This window comes from Hyposmocoma kahamanoa, unplaced genomic scaffold (assembly GCF_003589595.1).
Source record: "Hyposmocoma kahamanoa isolate Upper Pololo Valley unplaced genomic scaffold, ASM358959v1 86, whole genome shotgun sequence".
Taxonomy (NCBI): domain Eukaryota; kingdom Metazoa; phylum Arthropoda; class Insecta; order Lepidoptera; family Cosmopterigidae; genus Hyposmocoma; species Hyposmocoma kahamanoa.
Genome location: NW_020654289.1, coordinates 16313146 through 16334636, shown reverse-complemented (window position 1 = coordinate 16334636; position 21491 = coordinate 16313146). Strand labels below are relative to the sequence as shown.

Sequence of the window (21491 nt, the reverse complement as noted above, 5' to 3'; positions counted from 1 at the left end):
AATGATACTGTCGTGATATGCTAAAGTGTACATAAATAAATAAATAAATTGTTGACCCTTTTTTATCACCTTGTATATTTAATGTTTATTTAATTCATGTACACTGATTTATAGCTTGTAGCCAGCCGACCATTAAATTAAGTTCAGGTAAATACAAGTGTAATAAATCAGACAAGCTAATAATTTTCAAAACATTTTTATTACGTATTAATTAATGTTTGGCAAAAGGAAGATAACATGCTTCGTTTCTTATAATTAAGGATCAATACTCACTGTACAGCATACATCAGCACCACTATTGAGTCGCTATGCGCGTCGTTTTAACGGGAAGTCATCTTACCATGATGCTAGCAAATAAAGCTTCTTCTACCAATTTGCCACTGTTAAATAATTAAAAAGTACTTTTTGTGTTTCAATAATCGTTGATGAATCGGTAATAAAACCGATAATGTTTCTTAGTAATAGGTGCAGTGCTGATACGTACTAGCTGAATAGTTGGGTGTGACCCTAAATACAACCTTAAGTTTTAATACTTTTTGGTTCTTATACATTTAATATATTCACAGTAATCTCACAAACTTATTAAATTTACATTATTTAATTAATTAGAATACATTGAAGAGATAATTATTGAAATAATTTTGAAGTATATTAGCACCAAAATAGCAAGATATGATTTTGTCATTGATGTAATAAATTGACAGGTCACTTTCAAAAACTGAGTTACGTCCTCCAGAGTATTTTACCGAGTTGGTGTAGGTTTAATTTGTCCGTCACATTATTAAATCAATGTTATCTAACCATTAGGCATATAACATTAGTTTTGTACATACATTACACATCTAACATTATTTATTTACATATTTATTGCACAATTATTACTATGGAATGTTGATTTTACAAATACTACCTACTATATAATTGAAACGTACAGTAAAGTTATATACACATAGCCAAACGGAGAAACGGCTCAGCCGCTAAATATGTACAGATATTAAACATTGAAATTATTACATACCACTCACGATTCTACGAGAATTGAAGGTACTGACTTGTACATTTTAAACACTAAATTTAATCTATTTGGTAATTCTAAATGACATCACAAATGCACTGAAGATTCATTGATGCAAGCACTTTAATAAGGTCACGTTGGACTGACGTGGAGACTTCTGCCGTTCTGTCTTCGAGTAACATGGGCCTCGTAGTGAATGTTACGCTTAGTCCTTGAAAAGAACGCAGCATTGCAACCGCTCATGGAACAGCGATGTAATGATTGTACGTGGACTGTTTCACAGTGATGCTTTAGACTGGCCAGATCTTTGAAACTCTCCCTGCAAGCCCGACATGGATATGTGCCATCTTTATTCGGTCGCGGCGCTTCGTCTTCTATGCAGTAACTCAGTTTTCTAGGTAGCGGAGGAGAAAAGTTTGTATTTTGACAGCCAAAAGCGTTCAACCCCGGCGGAAGAAAACCCAAAGGAATGGGAGGGAAGTTGGGTAACATACCAAAAGGCGTAAAAAGAAATGGGTGCTGAGCGAACATATCACGATTATTTAGATATGCTTCAGGTAACTGTAGAGGTGCGTAAGGAGTTCCAAAAGGAATCTGACTAATGTGACTTTTTAGTTTATCACTTTCTTTTGCACGATAGTATTTATGTGACTCTATGTATGGTATTGCTCGTTCGTCGTCGCTAAATCTTGCCATCAAATCTGTTTGCTCACGTGCCTTCTCTATAATTCTTGTTGGTGATTCATCTCGTACTCGCAAATCTTCTAATATTTTTCTGTGCAAGTTTGTATTTGCGCTGTGCCGGTCTCTACTTCTCTTTGAGGGAAATGCGGCCCTGCAACCTTCAGTAGTACATCTGTACATGAGTTTCAAATGTGCGTTTTGGTAATGTGTTTTTAAGACGTAAATATTTTGGAACAACTTTCCGCAAACTGTACATTTGCCCGGGTTTTCGTGGTCTACTGGAACATCTGTGGTACTTATGAAGAATCCATTTTCGAAGTGACCAAAAATCTGTCCATGGGCTTCTTCTGTGTTGTAATCGTAACTGGATACTGATGAAGAAGGTGATCTATCTGCATATTCCATCGTTTCGTTCACTGATAAGTTAAAGGGCAAGGAACTGTATGCATCTGCTCTTTTTAACATGTTTGGGAAGTCACCTTTTGAAAGACTCTCTAATCGTTTCAGAGCATTTTCAGAAGAAAATTCATCGTTAGACGGAATGTTATCAGACGCTTTGCAGTCTATTTTTTCTATAGCTTCCTCTTTTACACGTAAATCTTGTGCATTGTTATAGTTTGATTCACTAGGTTCGTCTTTGAGTGATGAATACTCTTGTTTAATTTTTAATTGCTCTTCTGTCTCTTTTGATTCAGTATGTCTTTTGTGATGAGCATCAGGTTCTTCAGTTTTCACTCTTTTTAAATCTAGAGCTTCTTCCTCGTTATGCTCCTTGTCGTTCATAATTTGATCGGCTTTGTGTGTATCCATTGCGATATTATTGTGTATACGAGTCGGGTTTAAATTCTTGCGTTTTCTTTTTATACTTTCTGAGTTAGCAGTTTCATCTTTCCTACTATCTCCATTATCGTTGTCGCTGACACTTCTTTGATCGTATTCGTTTTCAGAATCTACTGAGCCAATTGACTTATTGAGGTTGGAGTAATAATCACTAGTTTCCATGTGATCACCTTCGTCGTCATCGTCATCTCCTGCGACCACGACGATACCATCATCTTCATCAGAATCCCCCTGGCCATCTTGATCTTTTTCAACCGAGTCAGATTCACGTCGCATATGCGTTTGATCAATTGTAGGTGAGAAGTTCATACTATTTTTATAGTCTAGATGAACGTTATGTGGAAACTGGCTCAAATTATGCGGCGCGTTCATTAGAGGATACGGGCCAAATGGATGCATAGAACTCATAACAGGCGGCATACCTAGACCAGCCCCGTGTGGTGATATGAGAACTGGATGAATCTGAGAACTCCTACCATCATGTGGAGAAATTTTTCTCCTTAAGTGAGGTGAGTGCAGTTTTGGATTTGGATTTGCACTATGCCTGTTTCTTGACCTTCTGGAACTAAACATCATACTACATCCTTCAACTGTGCACTTATGCATTTCTCTAAGATGTACAGCCGAAAAATGAATCTTTAGAGCTCCTTTGTCGCAAAATGTCTTTAAACAAACGTTACACTGAACTCTCTTCTTTCCAGTAACTGGATTGATGAAATGTGTGCCTAAATTCAAGGGCAATTGAGATGCGCCCCATTGCCTCTTTGGTGGGCTAATGCATTTGCCTAGCATCATGTTTCTAGTACTTTGTGCTACGTCGACATAAGCATCTTTACTCAAATTAAGGATGTTTTCCTCGTCAGTGCGTCGTTCGTCTGATTTTGGTTTTTCATTTAAATTGTTAGGTTTGCTTTCATTATTTTCCACTGGTTTGGCGGACATTTGAGGAAGGAGAGCTTGTAGCGAGGCGAGTCCCATTGGATTTTGACTGAGAGCAGCAACCATAGCTGCAGAGTGGCTAAATGTTGGTGGAATTTGTAAGTTAGGTGGTAACGGAAAGTTCAGAAATTGACTTCTCATCAAATCTATCGCCTTTTCTGCTGAGCTGATATCGTAGTTTGGTTTCCTTGTCTCTTCTTTTTCGTTATATTCACTGATTTTATGTTTACGAAAATCGAAAGGTTGCATGTTTTGGAGATGACTTAAAGGAGATGAGTTGACTGGACTAGTAGTAGAAAGAGGACTGGACGAGGTTGATAAGCGGACACTGTGGTTAGGCGAGCCTTCAGCAGAAGATGCTCTGTGAAGCGGCGAATGACTGTGTATAGGTGATGACCGGTTAGCAGCGGGTGATGTCGATTCCTTTTTCACTTCTAAATTATCGTTATTCCTGGAATCCTTTCTCATTTCTTTGTCTTGAATGCTCTTTATGTAATCAAAGTGCTGTTTCGCTTCCATCATGTGTTGAAAATATTTTAAAGAGTCTTCATTTTTGGCGTCTTTGCCAGAATGTTCCATGAGCCTACGGAACTCAGCTTCCAACTTCAACTGGTCAAGAGCTCTAGGATCATAATCCCTCTTATCTCTGACTTGTTCGTAGCTGTGACTTGCTCCAGGAGAAGGTAGGCCATTCTTCTTGTAAATTGGTAATAGAGAAGTTTTGTGGAGGGCTCTGGCTTCTTGTAGTTTGAGGATCTGCTGTAGAGCCATGTTGTGCTCCGGACCTCTTCCACCCCATCTTTCAGAGTTGCTTGATTGAGATTCCTGTAACAACAGAAATTTTCTTATGAATTGGTTTCTTTTTTATTATAAGAGTATTAAACGCTTAAAGTGGAGGCAATTTTAAACTATGTTGTAACAAACAAACATAATGATATTGTAACGATGAAGTTCGAACAGGACATTAGTGTATCAATTATCATAAACAAGGTTATAAACTAAGGATTTCATTCAATCAAATTACCATGAATGAATATAGCTAATCGTAAAAGATTATCCAGTCTAGAGCAAACCCTAAACACTGGTTTGGAATGGCTCTTCAAAATAACTATCGGGCCGACACAAAACCACACCTTGCGTTTTCAAAGGCTAATATCAAATTAATTCCAAGAACCGAGAGCAATTGGGTAAAATTGTGTAAAATGACGGTTTCGAGTCGACTCGAGAATAGAAAAGTGGTTTGTGTCGCGTGTTTGAAACGATTTAATCCGAAAACTAAATTACTATTCATTTGGTAAGCATTCAGGGCCGGCGTTGTCAAAGTTGAGTTCAAGCTAATTTGGCCACTCCTTTCTAAGCAACGTTTAATGTGAATGGGTCGGTATTAGTGTTTTACTCAGATGTTGAAATGAGATAACATTAAGTTTTACGATTGTTATTTCGAACGTAACCGTGTTTCTTGTGTGTTATCGCATATAAGCGGCGATAGGAGTTTCCTATTTCCTATAACTTTCAATGCATTCACCTAGTACGAACCAAAACAAAAAAGCACAGCTACTCTTATATACACTAACATATTTTTATCACACAACACAATGCAATAAACTCTTCATACATGTCAGTGTTTTCTTACACACTTTCGAGAGTATTCTATTCTTTTTACAAATTTTTAATGTAAAACAATTTGTCATTGTGTAATCGACATCAACAGTATGCTGAACAAGCCTTCGTGCAACCGACCTTTTCTAGTGCCGATTGTTGTCTTTAAAAGTCCTTGTCACTCGATTATACTGTGAAACTGTTGGGGTGGCGTCATTACCCCGTCTGGTGAAAATTAAACCGACGTTTGCCTTCAGACGGAGGCAATTTCTAACCAAACGGCAATTACAAGAAATACAAAGAATTCGTTTCTAATCCGGATAAACACAGGGCTAATAAAGTGTCGTTTAACAAAAACACACGTTTCGACTTGGGACGAAATTATAGAGCGTTTCAAAAGCAATTTCGTGTACTTACTTAGTTTATAAACTGCATTTTTTGTTTGTGTTTCGTAAGGGATATATCATTTGTGTAATTGTCACCAATTTGAGATGATATTTTATACAATTTTCTCGGAATTTCTTCATTAAGTGCCAGATGTCTTTCATAAGTGTCTATGTTGTTATTGTGAGATAAAATTTTAAAGAGTTTTTCTTACGGCTATATTGTCTGCTTAAAGGTAAAACCACCTAAGTGACATTTTCCTCAAAAATTCTCTAAATAGTGTACCTGTTGTAAGAAAAGCATCATCTTTCTGCAGGTAAAACTCTTATTAAGTTTATAGCTTTTTTGTTATTGAGTTTGACATGTAGAAAGATAGTGATTTTCTTACTATAGCTATAAAAATTAAAGACTTTTTGTTTAAAATATCACTTATGGGGTTTTACCTTTAAACAGATGATATGTAAGTGATTGTTTCTAGGTGAATATAACAGTACCTTCAGAGTGAACAGGTATCTTCTAGACGAACATGAGGCGTTCTCGTTCACTCTTTAACAATTTCAGTATCAAAGATTGTGCAAGTACTAGACCGGGTGTAATTTAGTAAAAAAAAAAAGTTTTTCGAATTGTCATTATAAGGGCTAGCGGGCGAATCTGTAGCTCCTTTTTAAGCAATCACACATCATTACAAAATATAATTTAGGTGTTTTAATGAAATAACATTTTTATTGGAAATATGGTGAGTACCTCCTGGTATTTGATCTTCGAAGAAACGTTCAATTGTGTTTTTAAGAGAATACAATTTCTGAGTACCTTATTTATTTCATGTTTAAATACATTTTAAGTATTTAAGTAGGATGTTATGGGATGTTATCGTTTTTTGAATGACATGAATGCACTCTATATTTATGTAAGCACGTGTAAACGCTATTCGCTCTATATGTATCTATACTTGAATTTTGAGTTCAAACTAAATAAATATTTTAGTAACATTTTTTATTGAATGCAATGTAAATAACTAATTAAAATTGAGTTCTAAGATAAATAAATCAGTAATAAATCATTTAATTATGCACCAATTAAGTGACTGGAATGTTTTTTGTTGAATGAACTAGTAAAATGTTCAACATAAATGCCAAAATATAATAGATGTTTCAAGGTTAACGAATTCATAGTTATAAAGCAATCACATTAATAAGAAATATTATGTTCATATTTGACATATGCAGATAGGTGACATAATTTATAACAAGAGCCGGTTGCGTTTGAAGTTTTGTAGCTTCAAGTAACTAAAATACCCTCGCCGAAGACTGTGGGAATTCTCAAAGTAATTGTCAACAGTGAACAATAAAAAAAAGAGTAAGAAGCAAAAATCGGCCAAAGTTGCGGAGTTAAACCGAGGTTACTGACCGCCCAACTGAGCCTTGCTACACCTACATGTCTTATTGTCACTTTCAAAGAGTATATTTTCAAGTAACCTGTATGAGAAGCGTATGATTGCAGACATATCTTGACCCACGCCTACTGGACAAGCGGACATAATTCACAATATTTTTCATAAGAAACATTATGAAGTGTGCCTTACTGCTTTCATTTACGGTCTGGTTCTTATGTTGTTTTGAAAAAATGTGCATTTTGCGATGATCATTTTTTGTTTTTTTTTATTCGCTGGCTCGCTGTCGTGACATGCCATATTGTTCAGGGTATGATACATGAAGTAAGCGAACCGGTTAGTGTACAGTGAAGCGCAAAAGGCATTGCTATTTGCGTAATGACCGCCTTAAACATGCGCTTAACTTTTTCTTATGGGAAATCTTTGCCGATGATAAACAATCCGATGTATCGTACTTACTTGCCGCGTAAAAAGGAAACTTTTTGTCTTACCTATACAGCGTTTTGTTTATTATTGTTATATGCAAAATAACTTAAGTCTTGAGCAAAAACGTCAACTTACATTCTTTTACATCATTTTATTTAATACGCTCTCCGCATTCAATTAATCTGTAAAAAATACCACTAAAAACCAGTTTTCTCAGCAATACTTTTATGAAAATAACATCATGTAAATAACATATTAGACCATTTATAAACATTTACTTCGAATCACTTTCGTACACATAAGTCCTAAGTTTCATAGTTTGCAACCTGCCTACAATTAGTCATAACTAGACACTATACACTTACTTCGCAATTTATACTTTAATTATCCTTTGCCGTTAATAGTCCTCTGAAAAAGACTTTTCGTTTTATTAAGAGTGTTTTGGATAGCCAACGTCCAGCCGGCTAACCGTGTGAGGCGAAAGATAACGCGGTAAAATTGTATTTCTGTCTTTCCTGCCCCTAAATTTCTTCCAATAAACTGTCAAACGTCTGATTATGTTTAAATATGTATTATATGGTCATGACCATGGGACCTGTAAAGGACCCGAAACGTCGGTTTGTTTGAAAAAACAAATATACGCGATTTAAATCCGGAAAAATAGTTTCATTTTCTATGTGTAACAATCGCGAAAACCTAAGAACTCGATATGTATTAAACTTCTTAAACTAAAATTCAATGTCAATACCACCGAAATGCCTACGACATCTAGACGTCTACTCGTAATAATGACGTGCGTTTATATCCCTAAGAGACCTGAATTACGATGAAGGTGAAGCTTAAAAGTCGGTAACAAAATTAAAAACTTATTTATTACATAGGTAACAAAAACAATAATCTAGAGGTTCCCAAACTATTTTGTCTGGTAGACCACGTGTCAATTTGTCAGTTTGACAGCTAACACAGTGCTAGTGAGAAACTTGAAATACAAAAATGATATTAAGATTTATCTTCCCGAATCGTGTTTATTGTGAAATGTTTAAGAATTTCATAAATAAATTTATATAACAATAATAGTAAACGCGCACACTCATATTATATACGTCTATTAGAAGAACGTATTATGTATTTACATAGGTACTAATCTGTGCAATATGGATTATTCCACAGTCGTGGACCCTTAATAACATCTCATGCACCCCCTACCCCTATTTTTTCTCACAAACGTGAACCCCTGGGGATTTATCTCACTGACGTGGACCCCTTGTAAGTTGAAGTGGACCCCTACAGGTCCATACAGGTAGACTACTTTGGGAATCAATGTTCGAAACCAGTTTGATTGCTAACCAAATCGCAAATAACAAATTTTTAAACCAAAAAACTCTAACTTCGGGTTATCGCTTTATGACGTCAGCGTTTCAAACAGACTCCTAAGATGTTTTACAAAAATAACAAAAGTTGTTCGTGTAATGGATAATTACGAACCTGTAATTTTGAACTTTGTGTCAAGCTAATAAAGCCTTTGTAATCGCTATTGTTAGGTATATAATCATTTGTATATAAAGCTGCATGTCTATTGAATGGCAGATGTTCAAGAACATTAAATGGGTTCGTAGTAAATGAAATGATTAATAGATTGGATCTATATATAGTACACATATTATCAGGAAAATTTTCCTTGTAAAGCTTATTATTATATTAAAAAAATATGAGAATTCATATAACTTTTTATATAATAAATGAGCTTTATATACTGTAAACAATTTTATTGGCTTTCCCAGTTGGATATAAACTGCAATAAAAAATTCTCCAATTTATTTCTAACACGGGCATGGTGCCTTTGCTTCTGACTTTTCATAACATGTTTCATTGTAAATCGTCTTCCGTGGCCATTATCACGTGAATGATTATGTATAAATTTTGTTAATTTCTCTCCTGATGCCCCATTCTCGAAGCATGAAATCCGTAGTTACGGCCGTTTTCCCATAAAGGTGAGGTCACCTTTATGGGAAAACGGCCGTAACTACGAGACTACTCTCGAAGTCCGTCAACGATATTCTCACTACAAAGTACTAAATAAAACCGACCTCAAAAGTCATACATTCCCTAGTTTGCTACCCTTAGAGGTGGAATATTTTCTTCAAATTTAAATGGAACCACTCCTGGTACCCTCTTTCGAACAAAAAAAGAATCATCAAAATCGATTCACAAAGTTTTCGCGTAACATACATGCAAAAAAAACATACAGTCGAATTAAGAACCTGCTCCTTTTTTAAAGTCGGTTAAAAAGACTGCCCTATTCCAAACTGTCAAATCGCGTTGTCATACATTCGTAGTTCCAGTCCCAATCGACTCTCAAGTCTGTAGGTCATCCATAATGGGAAAACGGCCGTAACTACGGATTTCTTGTTCCGTGTGTTGTGCCACAGATTACTAAATAGTTGCTACGTAAGTAGTGCCACTCTAATAACAGAAAAAAGTAGAACGAACTATAGTTCAAATATACAACTTTATGACAATAAACAATAAATTCCCACTTTTTTGTTCAATATATAGGTATACTTGTAGACATTGTGCGTAAACATAAAACATAGCGATTATGTCAATATTTGTCGTTTGTTTAACAATGAATGGATCACCATGTGGGTGGTCATTTTGTGTGTGTCTATTAATTTGATTAACGTCCCATTGCTTGTTGAGATCTCGTGAATCATAAGTTTTGTTTTAGAAATGAGAAAGGTCAACGAATTGTACATTTTTGCTAGTTGTTATTAGACAACATCACATATGTTGCTCTGACCCCAAAGTAAGTAACTAAAGCTCTAGTCTATGGAAATCGGGAACAACGACGGTACCAGAGAAACCCCCAGACAATATAGAAAAGACCGGGGATCAAACCCGGAACCTCAGAGATGACGACGATGCAAGCCACTCGACCACGGTGGTCGCCGTGGTTTTGGAAAAGGTATGTCTTTGTTAAGCATTGCAATAACGTAGGCTGATAAAGAAATTTACGATATTAGCTATGCTAATTTTCTTGATTGGTCGTAGTAAAATGACAACTTTTCAGGAGAGAGCGTTAAAGATTCAACGAACGAATTTATTCCTTGACTTTTTTACTTAAATAGGAGAAAAAAAAATTATGATAAAAAGTTGTGCATCTTGTAGTAAGCGACACGCCTGTCCATAACAATTGCAGTGTCACTCATCATAAAGATCTGAGGAGCACTGTTATAGCGCCCGTCACCATGAGACATAAGTTGATAAGTTTGCCCACTGCATCCGATCATATACGTTCCGAATCCGAGACTACATAAATCTAGAAAACTCGAACCCACATCCGAGGTCGCTTGTGCACTAAGTCCGATTCCAATCCGAGAAAATACGAATATCTTGTACACCTAGAGATAAAATGACACTTAGGAGTGACATTTCGGATCGTCATTTCTCGGATTCGGAACTGGGGGTCTGCTATCGATCTCCGTCCGACATCCGTCCGGAACAATTACTGCCAAATAAGCAATACTTGACCAAATGAAAAGACGCGTGATGCGAATGAAGCTTCATAATTGATACTTGTCTTTTAATTTTGTCGAATTACTTACTTATTTGACAGTAATTGTTTCGGACGGATGTCGGACGGAGATCGAGAGTAGACCCCCTGATACGAATCGGACGTAGAGCGCAAACGCTCTTACCCTTCAGAACTGGAACGCAGTATTGCTCACATTACTGTTTGGCGGGAAAAATAGGTAAGATACTGCCCTGGACGAACTTTTTCACAAGGATGTACTGAATACATAATTTGTTTCGTACGCTTCGCATAATTTTTATGACTTTCATGTAATAAAAGCGCTTTTGATGAAAAGAGAATAAACTAGATATGCCAGGAAACATCTTGAAGGATAACGCTGATAACAACGACCAACATTAGCTGACCTCTCAATAAAGACGAGAAGCGTTATTTAAATCTCTTTTGTTTGAGACGCATTCCAATCTTCAGATGATGCCATGAAATATTTTAACAGGTACAATTGCCAATACACTGTGAGTTAGAGTTATAAATTTAGAGTAAGTTTAATTTTAGATCCCATATGAAGGCTACAGAGACGTCTTATTCCTGGCAAAACATATGATGATCCATGTATCCTAATTGATTTTTTTTTTAATTTTGTCATCAAAAATACAGCAAATAGGAAAAAGGGATATAAGTGACAGGAGTTAAAGGGCTTTGGGGTTGGATTGGGGTTGATTAGATTGTAGCTTTACTGAGGTCACCAACCTGCTTGCCTAAAGTGATCATTGCGGCGAAATTTTCAACTTTTGGATTGATCTATTTCCTAATACACTGATGGTATAGGAGTATGATAAAAGATATACTTAGAAAGGTAAACACATCAGATATAGTTATAATAAGTATATTTCTTTAAAAGTACGTATACTCTACAATGGTTGTTAAAGTAATTAAAGCCTGATTAATGGATCCTAAAGATCGTAGTTGGGTAAAGTTATTTATTTCAAAATCTCTGTTCTATAAAGTCATAAAATCAACTATAACGACTTTCATGAACACTTTAATATAGAACTTTCATATAATAGCCAGTTAGTTTATCTTCTCTGTGTGCACTCTATAGTTGGTAATCTCCAAGGTATTATTATATCTGTGCTGGATTCATATTTGAGTTGGGTGGCGGATTTCGGTCTAGATAGACTAAAGAGAGTTGACTGTCAAATGTTAAAATTCCACATTTGTAGGGTAGTGAGAACATTAACTAGTTTATTCCGTATTTTCTCCCTGCTTTCATAATTGTTCTTTTATAAGATTATTAGATTAGACAAAGGCATACCTAGTCGGAAAAACGCAAACTAAGCTTTTTTTTTAAATAATGCTAATAAATATTTTTTTTTTAGTTTAGTACTTAATAGCAGCTCAGCAACAGCTCCTGGTGAAAGGGTTCGTCCAGGGAAGTACTGCTACCTTACTTATTTCTGCTACCTAGCAGTAATGTCAGCATTATTGCGTTTCGGTTTTGTAAGATAAGGACGCTGGTGAAATTACAGGCACATGGGACTTGTCAACTTTATGACTCAGGGTGACCGGCGCAGGGGCAGTGCTCCTCAGATCTTTGCGGTTTAAAGCTCAGAGTGCCAGTAACTGTTGAGGGTAGACGTGTCGCTTACCAACAGGCGCACGACTTGCTCGTTCCGTCGCTAGATATAATAAAAAAAAACTTATTTTGTTAGTGCTTGACGTCACGGATATGCCTATTTTATGCCAGCCCAGTTTAATGTTGAATGGTACGTTGATTAAAGTCATAAATGACACAAAACTCTGCATTTACGGCTTGAATTCGAAACTGTTTCATTTTAAAGTTCGTCTATGTTATACTTCGTCATACAAACAAAGACGGCAAGTTCATATGTAGTCTATGGGGATCGATAAATTTGTCAGTCCTTTTTTAATCAAAATACACTAGTGCACTAAATATAAATTTAAATATAATTTGCATTCACCCGAATCGGTATCATTTGTAATATTTATTTCAGATATGATAGGTCAAGACAACCTACAATAGTTAAAAGGGTCATCCAAGTACACAGAAGCTGTATAATAAATAACATAGGGTATAACGTTTTTATTCCACTATTGTTTTAAACCTCGTAAATGGCAAATTTCGAATATCAATCGAGATTTTTATAGAACCGGCTTATTACAGAAGCGTATACATAGCACCTTAAATTAACTTGTGACTCTGTGAAGACGACTGTCAAGAACACCGGGTAATGTACGTTTACTCGGTGGGGTATCGAATTACGTTTAAGGGTCATATCTTCCTAAGCACAGACAATCTGAAAATATTATATTTTCGATTTGGTCTCCATTGTCGTCCTAAAATACTTTAGTAAAAAATCCTTTAATTTTTTTTTAAATAACATGTTAAGGCGACACCGTAATCTGTGGACATTTTCCATTAAGCTGATACAATTTAGATTTACCGAAATTATCTTGAATCGAGTTTAATGCACGTAATGATATAGCTTGGACAAGTGCTTCACCCGCTTAGGGGACTCTCATACAGTACGCAGAAACGACGTATCGGTCAGGTACCTACAAATGTTGTAACTACTGTGTTGATCTAGAGGTATTATTCAACAGCATGCTGGATTTTGAACAATCTTATCATATGTAACATAGAGTGGAATTTAAATCTCAAAAGGTGTATATGCCTTTGTTTTTGTTCATACGAACTGTCTAAACTCCTTATTTATGTATTTACCTAATCATTTATTGTACAGGAAAATCACATTTAAGAAAAGGAAAACACAAATAAATATCTGAAAAAAAAAATCTTCCTGCAGACCTATATGCAGAACACAATAACTAAAATAACGGGCGTACGTGCATACTTAGGTCATTTACATAGATATAAATTTGCAGTGATACTTTGTATTCATTACTTGATTATGTGGCTGAGTACTACTTAACAGAAACGACGCCGCTGAACTACGGTCGAATGTGACTAGTTAACTAACATTTCATCACATATTCTCGTAAACAGTGCCATAACATGCAGATGCTGAATTACGCCCACGGGCTTTTTCATTACAATACCGCCTTATGGCGGTAATAGATGTTTTAAAATTTAATTGTACTGTATTTCTCTTATAAGTTAGGGTTAAGCAAAAAGTTTAAATGTCCGAAAAATCTGAATTATTTCATGTAAGTTTGAAGTATAGAAAAAAAACTAAACATTTGCTGAATTAATTTTATAAATTCAAATTCAGCAGAATGCTTAGTATTTTGAAATTATTAATTTTATTTCTTTACCATCATGGCTAAGCGTTTTTGTCTTTTACAACATTTTAGTTCGAGTTGTATTATCTATGGAAGAATAGCTGGCCATCTGTTTATATAAATAAAAAAACAAAAAGGCCATTTTTTTTACATTTGCAAGTCTGTAATTGTTGTTTTGTTAAGCGATATTTATTTATAAAAGAAATAAATCGTCATTATATTTATTTCCTCACAAATGTGATGGAAAACGTTGTATGTAGTACGAGAGGATAAAATTTCCACACCTCGAGTCATGGAAGCCGTCAGCGTTCGGCTTCGAGCCTCTTATATGGAGTCTATTTTCATAGTAACTTCTTATTTACCGCCCTTAATATACAATGTAGTAATTGTAGGTGGTTCTGCAACCAAAATCGCTCATGTGTCTTGCAGATAAAAGAAAATCACACACGAAACATAACTTACAGTCGCATCTGCGCAAATCCGGGGCGTGTCACCAGTTAAGTGTACAAAGACGTAGTTTATGCATAACGCCTTATCTTAATCTCGGCTTAAGGCGCCTCGTGCGTCGTTATGGGTATTAAATAATAATTGGATAAGCCAGAGGTCAAGTATTGATCGGGTTTGGTGGGTGTGACAAAATAAAAGAGCTAAAATAAAAAGACATTGCGTTGGTGCCGTCCCCTTTGCCTTTAGGCGTTTTCGGTTGTGATTTTAACTGATTATGAAACAGACTAAATTGAAGATGTACACATATTTGTAGAGCTGTTTATTTGTTTGTTTATTTAGGAATTTTTATTTATAGTACATATAACCTTCTAAGGCCCTGTGCATATCAAAATGTACATAATGTATGAAGTGGTTCAGATACAGGTTGTAAACGCCCCATGTACATTTATAATGTTAAATTGAATAGCAGTTAACCTATTTCACAAAGTCAAAAAGCAAAAAATGGTATATTAACTCACAACAAATTTCGTGTGTGGTATCGAAATATACCTATGCAATTTTTTTACGTACAAACTCATAGCCCCGCATACATAAACAACCCAGAACACCCAGACCAGAACCAATTTCGAAAAGTCATTTCTCAGATTGGTCCTACCGGGAATTGAACCCGGGACCTTAGCATCCAGCACCCACAATGTAATCCATTAGGTCACCGAGGTCATTGTCGAAATCAATATGTATAAATACAGAACAAACCTTGTTAACATAACCGTCCTCCCACCAGCGCTTAACAAACTGCGTCAGTTTAAACAAACTATCGTCTTCATCGCACATCTTGAACAAATTTAGCAAAGTCACTCACAAACACGAATTATTATGCAAAATCCATCAGCGTATTCACACAACTTCTGCATTTGCCACTTTGCCCGGAAAGGTCAAGCCGTAAACGTAGATCAATCGCTAAGCCGAACAGCTTAAGACTAATCCAGTGACACAAGTTAAGCTGTCAAAGTGACCTACTGACCAAAGAGTGGGGATGCAACCCTACCTGGCATAAACAAAAGAATTTGCAAGAGCCAACTGCCCAGTCTCACAATTTGCATATTTACCCTGTCGGCTTTCTTCAAAGACAATGACAATAGGGTAATGAGCGCAGTTTATATAGCTCGTGGCTTTTTAATCCTATTTTGTTATGACTTGTGTTTATTGGGTGGTATTTTGAGTTTGCTACTTGGTGCCATTGATGTCGTTTGAAAATCGTTATAAGTGCAATTTTTAGGCTTTATATAAGACACCTATTTTATAAGTTGCATAGTATATTTGTAGAGTAGATAATACGGAAGCGTTAATAAAAGGCTTATAATTATTAAAAAGATTGAAATTGTACAATTTTCATCTAAATACTACTCTACCGTATCAAACCACAACACTACAAGACCCAGTGCTGTCTTTTGTAATTTTCTTATAACAAGAATCCTGTCGGTTGATCCAAGAATCAACGTAAACAAATTTATTTGTTTTTAATAGAAATTGTTTATTTTGTAAAATACATTTATAAATGCTATATCTAGCAATAATATATCCAATTATTTAATATCGAGTGTGCAAAGTAAATTGCTTGTATATTTTTATAAAAAATTACAAATAACGGAAAACTCCTTGTTGCAGCCATTTCCTAAAATGGTAATAGAGATTGATTTTGGCACGGCACTGTGGTAAAGTAATTGCTAGTGACATATAAAAAAAAAAACAAAATATAAAATAATAATTTCGCCATTTCAGACGGAGGTATTATTTTTTGATTATACCGATTTCTGGTCACAATTCAATAAACGTACTTCTTTCTGTAGATACATTATGACGGGTTTAATATATGTTATGTTAGAATTATTAAGACCGAATAATAATACAACGAAAAATTCCTTGATCCGACTGGACTCGAACCGGTGTCTGCTGCCACAATGTGGCTATTCTTTTTTTAACCGACTTCAAAAATAACTTGTGTTTATTGGGTGATATTTTGAGTTTGCTACTTAGTGCCATTGATGTTGTTTGAAAATCGTTATAAGTGCAAGTCTTAGGCTTATGTTTTTTGGTATAAGTTAGGCGATAACTACGACATTTGTGAACTGATTTTCATGATTCTTTTTTTGTTGTAAAGAGGGTATCTCAGTAGTGGTCCCATTTAAATTTGAATAATATTCCACCTCTAAGAGTGCCAAAGCAGGGGATGAATCCGATTTCGAGCACTTTCCGGTCACCGACTCCTATAAAACTTGGCAAATTAGATGTAACTCCACGAACTTTTGAGGTCGGTTTTTTTGTACTCTGTACCGAAGATTATTAGACTTTTAAAAACAACAGATATTCTACTATTACTCAGAGCCCTACAGGAAATTAAATATCTGCCGTTGAACAAGAGTCTATTAATTTATTTATTATCAAATATAAATCATGTAACGCATTTAAGAAGCAGGCAGTACCAGAACTCAATTAAACGGCCAAATATAATTTTACCTTGAGACATGTGAAATCAATCAATCTTATGAACAATTCATCATGGCAGGGTTAGCATTCGAATGACACCGGCGCCGCCCACTGATTTGATCGTCATATACATAAATTATGTAAGACACGCTAAAATAATACTTATTTACATGGAGTACATTTTTATTTGTCAGGTATATCCATAGATGGAAATCACATCGCATAAACATACTCCAAAATAGTCTTTATTAAGAAAAAATACGGTGCAAAGTCCATAAGTATCTTAGAAATATCGGATTGAATTCAATGTTCAATTTTGTTAATCAAAATTTCATTTTCAACGGTTATTTTCATATTTGTCTCAATTTAGAGAATGACTCTGAATTCCTTGAGTATAATTCGCACCCTTGGTGTAATAAGGCCACATCTGCAAAATTACAACTTTTCAGGAGAACGGTTTCACGATTCTAGGAACGAAATTACTCCAAAACTTTTTTAAAGTTAAATAGGAGAGTTATATAATTCGACATATATATAATTTGTGTTTGTGTAGTTAGTATTATTTTTATGACTTTCATGTAATAATGATAAATAACACACATATAGCACAATAGCCTTATGACAAAATGCCTCTTAGGACACAATGCCCCTTACGACATTTTAAATTTCCACCGTCAATATTATACCAAGGGTAAGTATTATGTCTTAAACTTTTTGGGTCTTTTTATATTTATTATATAGTTTTTGATGCATTGCAAAGTAGCTTTGATGCATCAGAGTTATACAATTGTCAAAATTCTTTATTAAAAATCTTACCTTATGTCATTTATATAGTGTACAAATTTGTATAAAGAGTGTCGGTTAGCATGCTTGAAATGTGGCTCAGTACATATGTAATATAATTTTGACACATCCAACACTTAAACCGTCGTCGAATCTTCCTAACAAACCTATAATCGCCTGAGGAAAATTATAATTATAATTGCCTTGTAAAATTATTAGGTGCAAAACTTACGATGTAACATGCCGCAGGCACCGGCTATCTGATCCACACTATTTTGCTGCAGTGAAAACAGCGCTTTAACATTTGAACCGTATATTGTAAGGTAACAAAAACTACAGCGCTTTTTGAGCTGAACGTTTTGTTATATTTGACAGGTTAAGTGATGAACGCTGTGATAAAGACTCCGACTTCGGTTTTCTTATTGAATTATGCTGGTCGGAGGGAAGTTTGAGGGATTTTTAAGGTATTTTAATAAAAAACATTAAGAAAGACGTGGAAGTGAAGAAAAGAAAGGATCTTATTCATGCAATAACAAGGTTTAAATTATTACGGTGAAAAACGTGTTTTTTTTTTTTGCAAAACGGCTTTTATGACACCAGACCTGTCGGTGCACGTGGTTTACTTGAAATTAAAAACATGTCTACGTATATATATGTAAATCTGTTGTAAAAAGATACTACCTAAATTTTTATATAATTCTCGAATAGTACACCTATGTTACCTATTTACCTATGATACTTTAGAATAAGTTAATTTAAATACTGAGTCCGGCAAGTCATCGCTAGGTGGTTAAAACACAAGATTTTGCTTAGCGATTAAAAAAGTCGCTTATTGTAATATAAAAATAATAATAAATTAAAAATGGAACAAATTTTTCGAATCTAAATAACATATATTTGTTTTTTTTTTTCAAACCAACAAACTCAGCCGTGACCATGAGACCTGTAAAGGGTCCGAAACGTGGGTTTGTTTTGAATAAAGAAAAACAACTTAGATCGCGAAAGCCTTAGAACACGAGAAATAAATATTTGTTTATTTCTCCCACAATAAACAGCTAAAATATATAGAACACAGCTTAAATATACATACTTGCGAGAGACAGGAGCCAAAGCTAAGAGAACCACTTGGTTGTATAAGGCCAAGAGCAAATCAAACTTGATATTCAAATTCAACTTTATGCCATTTGCGACAATAATGATCCATAGTTCAAAATGTACAAATTGACATGGGAATCTTACAGCCTTTTAACAAATGCTACACATAACATGCGGTATATTTTTTATAATATAATCGCAAAGATCTGAGGGTTAATAATTCGCTGTAATTTCACTAGCACCTTTAAAACCGGATCGCAGTAATGCTCACATTTCTGCTTGGCGGCAGAAATAGATAAAAAGTGGCAGTACTTCCCTGGACGAACTCTTTCACAAGGAGCGCTACTTCTACTGAAATATATAATATTAGATGCGACCACACAAGTGTTACAATTCTTCGAAAGCACTCCTTCCTGTGCACTTCCAAAAAATTCTTTTCAATGCAAAAATGGACATGACCTTTATACAATACATTAACAATAGAACGTCACATTTATGAACAGACGAAAATAACAATAGATACCTTATTGCTAGGGTAACAAACCCCATTGTAGTACATGACGCCTGGGCAGATTATCTCTATGTCTCACATAAGGTCAACTTAAAAGATGCCGAACACATTTCCTAGAAAACAAATTAGTATAACAAAAAGTTTTAAAAAGCAACGTCTGCTGATTTCTTTGACTGTATGCTGTATAATTTCTATTTTGCAGTTCAAAGAAGTTTGTCAATGGCATTTGGGTGGTTGGTTTGTATGCCATATGTGTATAGAAATCTCACAAGTTATTTAGCGTGGTAGTTTTCCAAATTCATGTAGGTACACATTTTTAAAGATAGAGATTAATATAGAAAGAGGTAGGTTTATAGAAATGTTTAATAATTTAAAGTAAAAGCAGTGAAAGTAGATTATTTATTATAATTAAGGTTGTGCTTGTTGTTGTTGGAGAATTGTAGTATTAATTCAACAATTCATCATTTCTGAGGCACAGATTACTCAATAGCCTGAGGAGATAACAGCAAAAGTTTTCATTTTTCAAGTAAATTTTAGAGCAAACTGTTAAAAACAAAGAAACAATATTTATGTGCCATTTTCGCAAAACTATGATCATGTCGCTTATCGTCGGAGATAGTGCAAATCTGCGCATCTATTATTGGTAAAGGGTTCGTAACTACACTAAACCAAATTTTACAATAGAGGGATTTAACGTTATTACTATGTTATTTCAATGGCTACTTTGATTTTTGCATTTATGTTGTGTTCGTTCTGACAATAATATATTTCTGTAAATCAGGCTAATTTGGTTGCCAAGACATTTACGCAGATTTTATTTGGTCACTAAATTACGAGTAGTTACGTGTAATTGTATTATACCCGACGTTATCAGTATCCAATTTTAATAAATACCACAACCGTTCAAATATATCAGATCATCTTTGAACTGTTTTAGGAATAACCTTGCATTTACGTATAGCTATTTATTAAGGAGATATTTTTAGCAAAACTGCACTAAATATGTACTTTGTTTATTACACTTGTCATAAATAATTAAAACGTTTCATGATTTTGTTCAGTTTGTAATTATAAAAAAAAATGAAAAATGTATTTAATTGTAAAAGTTTATATATTATATGGTCCAGTTTTTCAGGTTCAAATTTTCGTCACTACCTTTACGGGATTTATTTAAATATATATGAAGTAATTGGTTCAAATTTATTATGCAAATGTGTTATGTGTACATTGGGCTATTAAGAGTATGAAAAAATTCTGCGTGTAATCTACCTCAACAAACAAATTTCCCAGGATAGTTACGCAAATTACCACTAAATGTTTATTGCAGATCCGTAAAAACTTATTTGCATATTTGGATTAAAAATTTCGTGTTCTACGTTGTGATATAAGTAATTATTTTATCTGAGACGTACAAAAGGAGCCTCCCGCTCGACGTAACCATTCCTTTACTGTACGTCAAATGCTTTCATTACGATGGCAAGCATTATAGTGTATGCCATCGATGCGTTAAATAGAAGATTATTATATGATGATGATATAAATTAAAATATTGTTTCCAGTTTCTATATTCTGTTAGGAATATGTACGTTAATCAACTAATATGTATAAACTACTGTAATATACTGTTTGATAAGTGTGTCTAACTGCCTCCGTGGCCGAACGGTTACCATGCTGTCACTGCCACGCAGAGGTCCCGGGTTCGATCTATTCCTCGGTCGGGAGAAATATTTGTATAACCTACATTTATTTCTCTCGTGAGTTTGGGTGTAATTTGTATGTGTGTCCACTCGCGGTACAGGGTTTCCCTAGAGCGGGGTTATGAGTGGGCTTAAAAAAATCATCTAGAGTCATCTAGAGTGAGAGTTTAAACCACTGTCCACTGCGCTGACGATGTGCGGGCTGTGGACTCCACACGTCTTTGAAGGGCTATGTAAACATTAATTCTAGTATTTAGTAGCAGTAGAGCTCCTTGTAAAAGAGTTCGTTCAGGGAAGTACTGACATCGTGCAAATTTCTGCCGCCAAGCAATAATGCGAGCGTTACTGCGTTCCGACTTTCAAGGATGTTGATGAAAGTACTGGCACATGAGACTAGG

General features: G+C 35.0%; 1 protein-coding gene across 1 annotated transcript in view; it reads right to left on the bottom strand.

Moving 5' to 3' along the window:
- Positions 1 to 346: 346 nt before the first annotated feature.
- The window catches only part of LOC113234694 (zinc finger protein basonuclin-2-like), a 33977-nt gene continuing 12832 nt past the window's right edge, over positions 347 to 21491 (bottom strand). Inside the window, exon 2 of the mRNA XM_026470134.1 lies at positions 347 to 4303. Within this exon, the coding sequence (XP_026325919.1) occupies positions 1148 to 4303 (3156 nt within the window). The 3' untranslated portion in view covers positions 347 to 1147. The remainder of the gene's footprint in view (positions 4304 to 21491) is intronic.